This window comes from Eretmochelys imbricata, chromosome 7 (assembly GCF_965152235.1).
Source record: "Eretmochelys imbricata isolate rEreImb1 chromosome 7, rEreImb1.hap1, whole genome shotgun sequence".
Taxonomy (NCBI): domain Eukaryota; kingdom Metazoa; phylum Chordata; order Testudines; family Cheloniidae; genus Eretmochelys; species Eretmochelys imbricata.
Genome location: NC_135578.1, coordinates 25053707 through 25066496, shown reverse-complemented (window position 1 = coordinate 25066496; position 12790 = coordinate 25053707). Strand labels below are relative to the sequence as shown.

The window sequence follows — 12790 nt, the reverse complement described above, 5'->3', positions numbered from 1 at the left end:
TGTGTCGAAAGTAGTTCAAGATACTGCCCTTACCTCTGAGTCAAGTCTTCTGATTTCGTGCAATCAAATCTCTCTCCCTTTATTTTTTTTTTTTTAAATTTTCTGTTGCTGTGTAACACAAACAATAGGGGAAGTGCCCCACTCCGGGAACGCGATAGTGAAACTGACTCTACACAAAGTGCTGTCAAAAGCCCAAACTAAAAACACCTCAGAGCACGGGCCCAAACGCCCCCCGCCAGTGACGCCGACCTGCAGGGTCACGCCGGACGGAGCCGGGCAGGTGCGGAGCCTTCGTGCAGAGCGAGAGAGAGAGAGAGAGAGAGGAAGAGAGTCAGTCTCGGGCGGATGGCGGCCCCCCGGCTCGGACCATTCCCCTCCTCAATGCTAAGGGTTGGGCGAGCTTGGGCGCAGCGCGGCAGAGTCTCCCTGCGGCAAAGGAGCCAGGGTGGGATACCGCCCCCCCCGCGACTGACGGTCAGGGCCTCTTCCCGCCCGTGTCGCTCACCTCCACGGCCTGGCCCAGCTCCAAGTCGAAACCCACCACGCACACACAGTGCAGCCAGGCCGAGAAACGGTCCCAGGGCAGCAGCGACAGGCACCGGCCCAGCGCAGCCTCCTCCGCCTCACAGGGGCTCCGCGAGGCCGCGCTGAGGGCGCCGCTCTGGCTCTGCTCCCGCACGGCCATGGCACTAGCGCGGCTCGGCCGCGGCAGGAGCAGCCGAGCCGGCTCCAGCCCGCAAACCAACGGGGAGAGGGCGGCAGGGTAGAAAGAGAATCACGTGACACGCTGCGCGCTTCGTCTTGTTCGGGGATGGGAGCGTCCAAACTACTTCGGGGGGGAGCGGGAGAGTCTAAAGCGTCCCCAAGCGAGCGAGGAGGCGAAAGCGAAAGAAGCCGCCCGCCGCAGCGGGAGAGTTGCCGCAGCTCTTTCCCGTTGTATGAGGCGAGAGGGTCCGTCCAGCCACTGGGGCTGGAGGTTCAGGGCAGGCCCCGAACTTCGACCACTGTCGCCCTACAGAGGTGGGGAGGCCTGCCTGACCCCGTCCCTCTTTAACAGTCGTGATCCCACCTTTGGCCCTTTCATGGTACCTGACCCCTGGCCTCACAATTGTCACGGGGCCAGTTCCTCTGTCTTGCTGGTTGCCACAGCCCACGCTGTGCCCTCTTGCTTGTTGGCTGACAGGGCTCATGCTATGTCGCTTGTCACAGAGTTTAAGGCAAGAAGGGACTGCCAGGTCCCTGTTCATCAGGACACTAGACACCACCTGTGCACCAAGCCCAAACAACCAGAATTAGACCGAAGTGTTACTGCCCTCAGGGGGATTCAACTAGTGTGTCACAAGTAGAGAACAGAAGGAACTGAGGTGAAGCAACGCTTGAGAGCCCTGCAGTGGCAGGGGCTTGATTATTTGAGACATACTGTTGTTCCTGGTTAAGACATTAGACTGAGATTTAAAAGATCTGGGTCCTATTCCTGGCTCTTGCCCTCCTCTGTACAAGTCATTAGATTACTCTGTACTCCATTCCCTATCTGTGAAATGGGGAAGTCATTAAAAGCCATTTCTGCATATATTTTGAGCTCTGTGATGTTCTCAGCACCCCCATACTAGCTGTTTTTTGCTTTAGGATGTATTTATTGGGTCATATCAATGCCACCCAAGCCACTAGAGGGTCCTTTGTATTTTCAGGCTAATATTTGTTTTCTGAGAAACAATGTTTTCTCAGGGTTTTATGTTTCTTCCCTGAAGTGATAGTTTTTTTCAACCATAATTCCAGGGTAACAAAGATTTGTGAGCGGGGTTATTATTAAAAAGTCTCAGAGTAACAGCCGTGTTAGTCTGAAAACCTGGATTTGTGCTGGAAATGGCCCACCTTGATTATCATACACATTGTAAAGAGAGTGGTCACTTTGGATGGGCTATTACCAGCAGCAGAGTGAGTTTGTGGGGCGGGGGGTGAGAAAACCTGGATTTGTGCTGGAAATGGCCCAACTTGATTATCATACACATTGTAAGGAGAGTGATCACTTTAGATAAGCTATTACCAGCAGGAGAGTGGGGTGGGAGGAGGTATTGTTTCATGGTCTCTGTGTATATAATGTCTTCTGCAGTTTCCACAGTATGCATCCGATGAAGCGAGCTGTAGCTCACGAAAGCTTATGCTCAAATAAATTGGTTAGTCTCTAAGGTGCCACAAGTACTCCTTTTCTTTTTATTAAAAAGTCCTTTTCCAGGTGCAGTAAGTGGGTTTTACTTTCCATTAAGGAAAGGAAAGTGTGGGGCCTTAACAGGTTGACAGTGGGTCTTTAAAGGAATGAAAAAAAGCAACGAACATATTAATATTTTAAACGGTACTTTCTTTTTTGAATAAGTAACATTATTTTTTCTAAATACAATAGTTTCCTCTAATTACACTTGTACATATCATTACAGACATTTCACACATAATAGATGCCCTGCTTTTATCATTTTGCTTAGTTGTCTTGTACAGCAGATGGGACGGGACTTCCTCAGATCTATACAACTTTAGACTTCAAACCTACACTGGTTATTTCTCAGATAGCAGATACTCTCTCACCCTGTGCTGGCAGGCCATGTGCCCTTAAGCCTCAGCTTCAGTGAGGCGTGAAGGTGTGAAAGTCCACTTCTCAGCAGAGTAATGCCAAACACTGATTAGAGACTGTTGCAGCAGCAACTTCTTCTTCAGTCATTGCTAAGAGGATTTTCAGACCAGTCATGCTGGTTTTAAATTACTGTGTGGAAACCAATTAAACATAATGCAATCCGCAGTGTGGATGCAGTTATATCAGTATAAAGGTGTTTATATTAGTATAGATTGTTTCAGTAAATAGATATAGTTATAATTTCTAAACTGATATAGTTAAATTGATACAACAAAGGTATGCAGACATGCCCTAAGGACCTAAATTTTGCTGCTTTAACTATGCCAATATACTTAAAGTGGGAAAAGTCCCCTAGTGTAGATGCAGTTATACCAGTTAAACTTGTTGAGTTTCAGGAAATGGAATAAGTCATACCAGTATAAGGCATTTTTATACTGGTATAATTGCATCCACAGACACTAGGGCTTTTACTGGCATAATTATGTTGGTAAAAATTACACTCCTAACCAATAACTGTGCTAGTGAAACTTTTAAGTATAGACCAGTCCTTCGATGTACTGCATTTGTGACAGGCTTCTTGCCTTCCCCAACACATACTTATCCGCACAAAGGCCAAGTACAATCTGGCCCTTTATCTGTCAACACCAACCATTAAAACAGAAAATAACCCATTAGTGAATACTTCTCTGTCACTGCAATCAACCAAAGATTAGCATTCTGGGGACGTGCTCTTTCATTATATGTTTCCAATGCATCAGCAAAGAAAGTGACAGCCTACTACAGAACATATTTGTAGGCCATACATCTGTGTTGTACAGCTCTCAGACAAAAAGCTCTTCAGGGATTCAGACTGGATCATTGCACAATTCAGAACTGATATGCTCTGCTGCTACATCATTTGCACCCATGAACACTCTGGAGGCTTGAATTACCCTGCATTCAAATAATACTAGCTACTCTACTAAGTATTGCAACAGGACCATTTCAACAAATGACAGAGTGGGTGACCAAAATGTCACAATGCTGTTTCCCCTTGATTAATTAAATTTGTGAAAGCACTTCTGCTACCTAAGAAAAGATTTATTACATTTCCAATCACTGCATCATAGCAGCAAAAAGGAGACTTTTTACAATAAAGATAGTATACTTTCCACACATATTAAATATTTTCGATTGCACACATCTCTGTCCAACCCTCTAATGAATCAAATAAGGAGTTAGGGACAGGGAAGTCAAATCTAAGGTGAAAAACAAGAGGGCATGATTTTGGAAATAAAAGGGTAATGGGTATGTCATAGTAGAAGCAAGATGGATCTACACAAATGAATCTCAAACTTCAAGACCTTGCTTATCACTTCCAAGACTCAAAAGTATTTGGCATACCGCCTTTATAATTGTCATCAACAATTTTTAGTAGATTGTTATTCTTACCCTATACCTCAAATTTACCCATATACCATGTGACTGAGGCCCACATACCACAAGTTGAAAATCAGTTCTCTAGCGAGTTTTTATTATCTAGGCTACTGTGTTAAGGTATGCTGTATGAAAGTAGGAAGAAAATAAAGGAGATCAGGGAGAGGGAGGAAGTGGTAGAAAGTGCAGCAGAATTTAGATTCATTTGAGGAAAGAGATTTAGAGATGAGGAGCAGATATAAGGACATTTTAAAGTTAGCAAGTGTAGTGAAAAAGGAGATAAGGGAGCATAGCTGTCCAATTCTCAGCCTGGGCTCTGCCAAAATCTCTTTGTCTCTTGCCCCTGGGTCTCTTATGAGCGCCTCCACTCCTGGACAATCTCTCTGTTCCCAGCAGGAGTTCAGCTCACTCCCAGCATCGTTTCTGAATCCAATTACTTCTAGTCACTGGCGGCACTCCCTGGGTTCTCACACAGGTTATTGGCTGGGAGCAGCCCTCCTGGATCCCTCACTGTATCAGGCTTGTAGTGTTAGTCTGTACCTCAAAGTGAGGGGGAGGGGTAAAGAGGAATGGAGAGAGGAAAGGCTAGCCACTGCTTCAGGCTGGGCTCCCTTTAGTACTTGAGCTACAGAGAAGCCTCTCCTTCTGGGCAATGTCCTCGCTGTTGAAGGAGGAGAGGGAGAATGTCACCTCTGCCTTTTCCAAGTGGCACATGTTCTGCAGGTGCACGTAATTGGCACTACCTGAGTACAGGAATACTTGCTAGCCTATCACTGGGATGTGTATGTGTCCCATCACAGTGAGAAAGTTCTGATGATGAAAAGTAGAGAAGGGTGTAAGCAGAGAATTCCTGCCAAATAGCATTTTTTCTTTGAATTTTTTAGAAAGATCTTACTTAGAAAGGAAAGAGGGTTTGAGGAAGGAATCAAAGGAAGAGAAAAATCAGTGGTGATTGTAGGCATTTGAGTCAATCAAGATGAAGAAATAAAGTTCGTTGTAAAGGAAGATGGCAGAATGGAATGGAGAATGCACATGTAGTGGAGAAATTCCATTAATTATCATATTTAAGTTCAATGTATATATTCAGAGGTGAAAGTAAGCCGGTACGCTCCTGTACGGCATACCGGCAAGCAGCATAGGTGAATTATATGGGCTCGTGGCTCCACTAATGTTCAGGGCTGGGTTACCCATCTGGTCCCACCTGCTCTCTCTCCCCCCCCACCCCCACTCCGTCTCCCTGGGTCCAGAGCAGAGTGTCCCTGTCTCTCCCCTGCAGCACCATGCTGCCTTCCTGCATCAACTGCCGCCACAGGGTTCTAGTGCCCCCTATTCAAAAGTGGCAGGGCAGGCTGCCCTTCCCGTGCCCTTCCCCCTCAGATCCTTTCATTTTCCAGTGGGACCCTCCACCAGTACAGTCGCCCTCCCTGCCCGCAGTCACCGCTCCTGCCCCATGCTGGGCAAGGGGCATCCCCATCCCCCACCCCCAGTGAGGCTACAGTGAGGGGCAGCAGCAGTGGATGAGGTGCACATGTGATGGCAGCCCCCCTGCTCACGGCACCCACCACAGGGGAGGTGAGGGAGATTCCTGGACCTGAGAGGGGCCCTAGGAGCACACGCAGTGACAGTGGTGGGGGGTGAGTGTGCTGCTGAAGGGGAGAGGGGATTCCCTCTCCCAGAGCTCGCTGCTGCCGGGGGGAAGAGGGCTGGGGGGAGTCCTCCTTTCTGGCTCCAGGCGTGGGGCAGCCTCCCTGCACCCCAAACTCATCCCCAGCCCTGCCCCACCCCAGAGCCCATACCCCCAGCCAGAGCCCTCATCCCCCCACACCCCAACCCTCTGCCCTAGCCCTGAGCCTCTCCAACACCCCAAACCCCTCATCTCCAGCCCCAGCCAGAGCCCTCATCCCCCCCGCACCCTCTGCCTCAGCCCTGAGCCCCCTCCCACACCCCTCATTCCAAGCCACACCCCAAACCCATCCCTAGCCTCACCCCTGCACCCCCTCCCATCCCCAAACCCCCCTCCCAGAACCTGCATCTCCTCCCTCCGCACCCCCTCCCATCCCCAAACTCCCTCCCAGAGCCTGCACCCTGCACCCCTTCTGCACCCCAATCCCCTGCCCCAACCCAGGGCCTGCATTCCAGACCTCCTCTCCCCGCACCCAAACTCCCTCCCAGAGACTTGGGCAGGTGGGGGGGTGGACTTTGGGGTGGGGCGGAGCTTGGGCAGGGGCAGGTTCTGGGCACCACCAAAATTTCTACAAATCTGCCACCCCTGCCGGCAAGAGCCGGTGAGCCGTACCAGAGCAGACTGGCTTCCCCAGGTAGCAATTTAAAGGGCCTGTGGCTCCTAGCAGCAGCTGGACCCCGGGCCCTTTAAACTGACACCAGAGCCCCACTGCCGGAGCCCTGGGGTAGCAGCGGCAGGGCTCGGGTGGCGATTTAAAGGGCCCAGGGCTCCTGCTGCTGCTACCGCCCTGGGCCCTTTAAATCACCGCTGTAATCTCGCTGCCGCTACCCCAGGGCTCTGGGGACAATTTAAAGGGCCCGGGCGGTAGAGGCAGCGGGAGCCCCAGGCCCTTTAAATAGCCCCCGGAGCCTGCCGGAGTCCTAGGGGAGTGGCAGCGGGGCTCCCGGGACTACTTAAAGGGTTTGGGGCTCCTGCTGCCTCTACTACCCCGGGCCCTTTAAATAGCTGCTGGAGCTGATTTAAAGGGCCCTGGAGGGTAATGGTAGACAGAGCCCTGGGCCCTGCTGCTGGACCCCCGGGGCTCCGTCGGCAATTTAAAGGGCCCGGGGCTCTGCTGCAGTAGCAGCAGCTCGAGCCCCGGCCCTTTAAATCGTCCCCAAACCCCAGGGCTCCCAGTCACCTCTGCAGATGGGAGCTCAGGGAGTGATTTAAAGGGCCCGGGGATTTAAAGGCCTTGCCTCTTCCGGTAGAGGCCACACCTCTTCCGGTTGCAGCCCCGCGCCCTCCTCAGGACTCCAGAGTACTGGCAATTCGTTTAAGTTACTTTCACCCCATATATATTTATAATTTTACAGTTGTAGCTAATTTAAATATCCAGTGCTATGGTATTCTTCAGATAGCAGTCTTTTTACTTAAAAAACAAACACACAAAAATAAATGAATAAAAATAAATGTTTTCAGTAAAAGCAGAATGAGGGAGACCACACAAAGAAAACCAGCATGTGGGTATTTTTTGAGGTGTTCAGTACCTCTCAGAAAGTGTCCCTCTCTAGGTCCAGGGTAGAAATAGGTGGATGGGTATTTTTACCCATCAGAATGTGCAGTTGTAGATTGCTTGCCAGGAATAAAGATGACTGACTGGCTGGCACATGCTCAATTTAGGCAAACCACCCTTTGCCACACGTGGCATAAAAGGCAGTAACATTTGGCAGCCATATTAGGTATGGGCAAAAGTGGCCATTTTAGTGGCCATCTTAGTTAAAGTCAGGAAGCCCATAAAATTTTATGGATGACAGCCATCATAGCTAATGACAATAAGGCCACACTGTATAACCATATTGCATGAGGGAAATGGAAAGGAGGGCACAATCACATTTCTCTTTCTAGGCAGTTGGTGTTTATGTGAGGCCAATGGAATGAAGAGGCAGTTAAGTCATATCCACACCTGCCTAGGAATTTGGCCTAAGTGTCTCAGGATAGAATGGAGTTTCTCAGGTCCTAAGGACTGCCTCAAAATCTCAGCATCTTTTGCTGCAGTGGCCCCCATGAATTCCAAATTAACTGTAACCATTCAAGGAAAAGATCTGGGTGTTATGTGCAACTCAGTGGAAAGATCTGATTATTGTGCAGTGGTGATCAAAAAGGAAAACAAATTATTTGGCTGTATAAAGAAGAGGTATTCACACTGGAAGTTGTGAGCATTTGTCTGGGGGTCCTGACCACCCTGCCTTTTCAAACTGCAAAATGGGAGGGGGCTACCAGCTAGATCCTAGCTAAATGGGTGGGGTACTGCTGATATACAGGTCCTAATACGGAAAATTGGCTTGCAGTATAGAAAAGGTTCAGAACTCCTGGTATAAGAATGATATCGAAAATAATATGATAGTGCAATTATATAAACCAGTATATACGTGGAACAATGGTCAGCCAATGTCAAGTAGGACACAGCAGAAACAGAGGGGTCCAGAGACTGGCAATGAAATTAAATAGCAGCATGGAGAGACTTCCATATGGAAAGAGATGAAAAGAATAGGATTTAAATTTAGAGAGGAGATGGATAAGGCCCCAATCTCTCAAATACTTAACACGTGTTTATTTTACATCAGTGGGGAGATTTTGGCAGAGCCCAGGCTGAGAATTGGACAGCTATGCTCCCTTATCTCCTTTTTTACTATTCTTGCTAACTTTAAAATGTCCTTATATCTGCTTCTCGTCTCTAAATCTCTTTCCTCAAATGAATCTAAATTCTGCTGCACTTTCTACCACTTCCTCCCTCTCCCTGATCTCCTTTATTTTCTTCCTACTTTCATACAGCATACCTTAACACAGTAGCCTAGATAATAAAAACTCGCTAGAGAACTGATTTTCAACTTGTGGTATGTGGGCCTCAGTCACATGGTATATGGGTAAATTTGAGGTATAGAGTAAGAATAACAATCCACTAAAAATCATTGATGACAATTATAAAGGCGGTATGCCAAATACTTTTGAGTCTTGGAAGTGATAAGCAAGGTCTTGAAGTTTGAGATTCATTTGTGTAGATCCATCTTGCTTCTACTATGACATACCCATTACCCTTTTATTTCCAAAATCATGCCCTCTTGTTTTTCACCTTAGATTTGACTTCCCTGTCCCTAACTCCTTATTTGATTCACTGTCACCTGGCTTCTACACCCTCCACTCCCCTAAGATCACTTTTCTTGCCAAGCACAAAGACCTTAGCTTTATTTTTTTTTTATTTTATTTTTATTTTATTTTTTTATTTTTTTTTGGGGGGGTTTGACCTTTCCGTTACTGTCAATCACTCCCTCATCTGCTTGGGCTTTTGATTCATCCAGTTCCTCCCAGCCTCACTGACTGTTCACTATGTCTTTTTCAAATGGTTGTGTATCATTCTCCTCACCTCTCTCCAATGGCATCCTTCAAAGCTATGTCGTTGGTTCTCTCTTCTTTCTATATATCCTGCCATGGAATGATCTTGTCTGCTACCATGGCTTCAATTTCTAGTTCTTTAACCATCTTCTGCTAGATTGCTTTAGAGAGGCAGCATAGCCAAGTGAATAAACCACTAAACTAGGACTTGGGAAACCTGGGTTCTCTTCTTGACTCTGTCGTGTTCCTTGCTCTGTGCCTATCTGTAAAATGGGGATAATAATGTTGACTTCCTTTCTAAAATGCTTTCAGACAGGCTTATGAAAAGCACTATATAAGAGCTAGGTGTTATTATATTGCTGATTAAGGTTATGAGTTTGGTATGGAAATTTTTAGTAAATTTCACAGCAGAGGTGTGGGGAAAAATACATAAGTCACTAAATAATGTAGGTTTTGCTACATCATCATACACAAGAATATAGCGTAGGTACTGAAAGGTGAGTCTGGAATGTGTTGGAGAGAGAGCCAACCTCGCACTAATCCTGCAGCAGAGGCTCCTTTCCCATGCGATTAGGCCTCGATTTCTGCTCTGGGAAATGCAACCTGGTGCATGGGGTCACATCACAGCATCACTCAGGTTTGGCTTGCCTGTGCCTATGGAAATGTGAACGAGCCAAACCTGAGTGGTGTTGTGACTTCGTGCCAGGTTTCCATGCCACTCAGGGCCTAATCAAATGTGTTTTTTACAGTCATTTCCAATATTTCACAGACAATTCAAATTAATGATTTCTGTGACCACCATGACCTGTGACAAAATTACAGCTGTATTTGATGACTCACCAATCTCTGTTCTCTCCTGGCCTTTCCTCTTCAATTCAGTCATGCTAATGTCTTTTCCAATCTTATTCTGTAGCCATCAGAAGCTGTGATTGCACTGAGACACTCCAAAATATAGACTTATTGCACAACATTTAGCACGTAAGTGCTGTAGGTTTCATGTCATGGTGGTAAGAATGTAAAAGTTGAGGCTAAGGCAAGAAGATATAGAGGGAACACAGGGGGTTGTGAAGGGAACTAAATTTTTATGTGCATGAAAAGTACACTTAGGTTTGTAAGTGAAGTCCTGCCTTGGAGCTTTATTTAAACTAAGATGAAATGCAGCCCCATGAAACGGGTGAGTTTTTAGCAACTTCCCCACTGTGTGTGTGGACAAAGGGCACTGGGGCCCTGCTCAGCCAGGCTCACTTTCAGGGGCACCATCTCCGAGTCCTGACTGCTCTACCTTCTAACCTTTCCTCAGTGGAACCTCCCTCTCCAGCCTTGGGGCGATGGCTTTTCCCCTCCTCCTCCATCGGCCCCAGAGCAACAACCCGTCTTCTCCGGGAAACGCCCCTCCACCGGCTCTTCACAGAGCACAACATTCCCCTTTGCCAGCCCCTCGGGAAAGCCGCTCTCGGCCCCGCCCCACGCCACACCCTCAAAGCGCCGTCCCGGTTCCCCTCTCTTCTCCTCGCCCCCCACCCCCCAACCCGGAAGCGGAGCCCACAGGAGACATCGAGGTCAGGGCCGGGGAACAAAGTTCCGCCGCGGCTTCATTTGCCACAGCACGCAGGTGCGCGCGCCCCACACCGGCGCACTGCTGTGCGAGCGAGCCCGGCGCTTGCGCAGGAGCGGGTAGGCGGTCGCTGGCGTATGCTTCGGTCAGGCTCAGTTCACAGCGGCTCCTCCCTCTCCCGGGTGCCAGCCCTCCCTCCCCCCTTCCTCTCCCCGGCAGCGCGGCTGCTACACCGGGTAGGTTTCCAGTCACTATGGCGGCGGCTGCTGCTGGGAAGGTAAGAAGGGAGGGAGAGGAGCGCTCGCGTGCCCCTCTGCCGTTCGCTGGGCCGGGGAGCTCCGGGCCGGGGAGGGGGCCGCCAGGCCGGGGCTCAGCCTGATCGGGTTTGTTTTGGTTTTGCAGGTCAGAAGAAAGTTTTCGTTGTCGGCGGCCGCCTGAGAACGACACTGAGCGGGAGGCATCCGGGCCCGGCTTCCAGGCCTCCCCCGCAGCCGGAGCAGGGCCAGCCCCGCTGGGCCAGCGGAGACCCTGCTCCTCAGGAGAGAGCGACAAACGGCATCCCGATGCGCAGCCACCTGCGGAGACCCTGAGCGGAACAGATCCCTCCCCCTTTGGCCGGGCGGCGGGAGACCTCCGGGAGATTCCTCCCTGAGACTTATTGTAGCTAGCCCCCGTGAGAGACACCCCTCTGCCCTCCTAAGGCGGCCCACCTCACTGAGACATCCACCCCTGCCCCTCGTCTGAGGGGCGATCCCTTCTTCTGTCAGCCCAACCTTCGTGAGCGCCTGCAAGTCCCCTGGCTGCCACTCCCCTCCCAGTTGAGGAGGCCCTCACCCCTTCAGTTCGTCCTGGAAGACCCTTCCTCTTAGTTTCTCCGGGGGTGGAGAAGAGTTTGAAGCCCCTCTCCACCCTTTATCAAATTCCATACCTGAGTGGCCAATTGCAACTCTAGCCTCAGGTCAGCTTTTTCTGGTGTAGGGGAAGAGAACAGTGCAGCTTTGCTACCTCTAGTCGAGGACCACCCACGCTACTTTATCTTAATGTCTGAAGAAAATGAAATGTGGACTGCCATGTGGATCAACTAAACTGACTGTCTTTTGTGGAGCGAATGTTTCATACGCATTCTCCATCTCTTGATCTGGGCTGTGAGGCTGGCTGGATGCTAAATGTTTTTTATCCCCTGGCTCCCGACCCCTAAATCTTTCCTTGCTTTCATGCTGCATTGGTCAAATTTTTGGTAAGTGCTGTTTACAGAAGAAGGAAAAAAAAGAAGGCAGTCTGAATCCCCAACACAAGTATTTGTGTGTGACTCATCTACTTGGATTTAAAGACATCTCCACCTTTGGGGAGTCTTGCTTCTCTTCTGTGAAGTCAGATGTTTGTTCCTGTTCTTCCTGATGAGCACGGATTGAAAGTTGCGCCTTCTAGATTTTTTCCAGGGTGCTGCTGATACTGTTAAAGGACATAATGGGGCTTTTTCACTGGATTATTGCCAGGATCAGTTTACACACTGCAACAATGAGTTGTTAGGCATGTCATGTATCGGTAACATTTGTCTTGCTTTAATGTAAAATTGTGGGGGAGATTTGGGATAAAAATTTTTGGAAGGCAGTCTGGATCAGGAAGAGTTTCTCTTCATCCCTGTTTGGCGTGACATCCCCAATCTGTCCTCGATGCCTTCAGCCTTGGCTATCTTCACTTGCCGCCCGAACTCTCACCCATTTCAGGAGCGTCATGTCTACCTGGATGAGCCTGTCAAAATCGGCCGTTCGGTGGCTCGCTGCCGGCCAGCTCAGAATAATGCTACTTTTGACTGTAAAGTGTTGTCCAGGAACCATGCCCTTGTCTGGTTCGACCACAAGACAGGCAAGGTAAGTCCGTTTGTGTTTGAAAGGGGGAGAATAATTAATGAAATGCTAGATTATTTTAATCAAGGGTCGGGTTTCTGCAAGTTCCTGTAAACTGCAACTGGCTTGAAGTTTCCCTCTAAATAGTCAGTATGGTCACATTTGAAGCAAGTAAGGTGTATGTTGTCATCAGGAATTCTGATTTTCAGTTAAATTGATAAAGCCCTGCTAAAGGAAAAGCTTGAGAAGAGGATTTATTAAACATTATAAAAACAAAATTGTTAGCAGAGGGA

At 48.8% G+C, this 12790-nt stretch overlaps 2 protein-coding genes across 10 annotated transcripts in view; one reads left to right on the top strand and one right to left on the bottom strand.

Moving 5' to 3' along the window:
- Positions 1-758, bottom strand: part of DENND6A (DENN domain containing 6A) — a 44173-nt gene extending 43415 nt beyond the window's left edge. For both annotated transcript variants that reach the window (XR_013346616.1, XM_077821373.1), the window contains exon 1: positions 506-758. Coding sequence is in view for 1 of the 2 variants with exons in the window: in XM_077821373.1 (XP_077677499.1) it covers positions 506-685 (180 nt within the window). In the remaining variant the exon portion in view is untranslated. The remainder of the gene's footprint in view (positions 1-505) is intronic.
- A 10040-nt stretch (positions 759-10798) lies between these two features.
- SLMAP (sarcolemma associated protein) overlaps positions 10799-12790 on the top strand; it is a 166455-nt gene continuing 164463 nt past the window's right edge. For 7 of the 8 annotated variants that reach the window (XM_077821002.1, XM_077821004.1, XM_077821000.1 and 4 more), the window contains exons 1-2: positions 10802-10927; positions 11053-12521. In XM_077821002.1, the coding sequence (XP_077677128.1) occupies positions 12324-12521 (198 nt within the window). In that variant the 5' untranslated portion in view covers positions 10802-10927; positions 11053-12323. Of the gene's footprint in view, positions 10928-11052; positions 12522-12790 lie in introns of all 8 variants that reach the window. The other variant, XM_077820999.1, reaches the window with a different exon arrangement.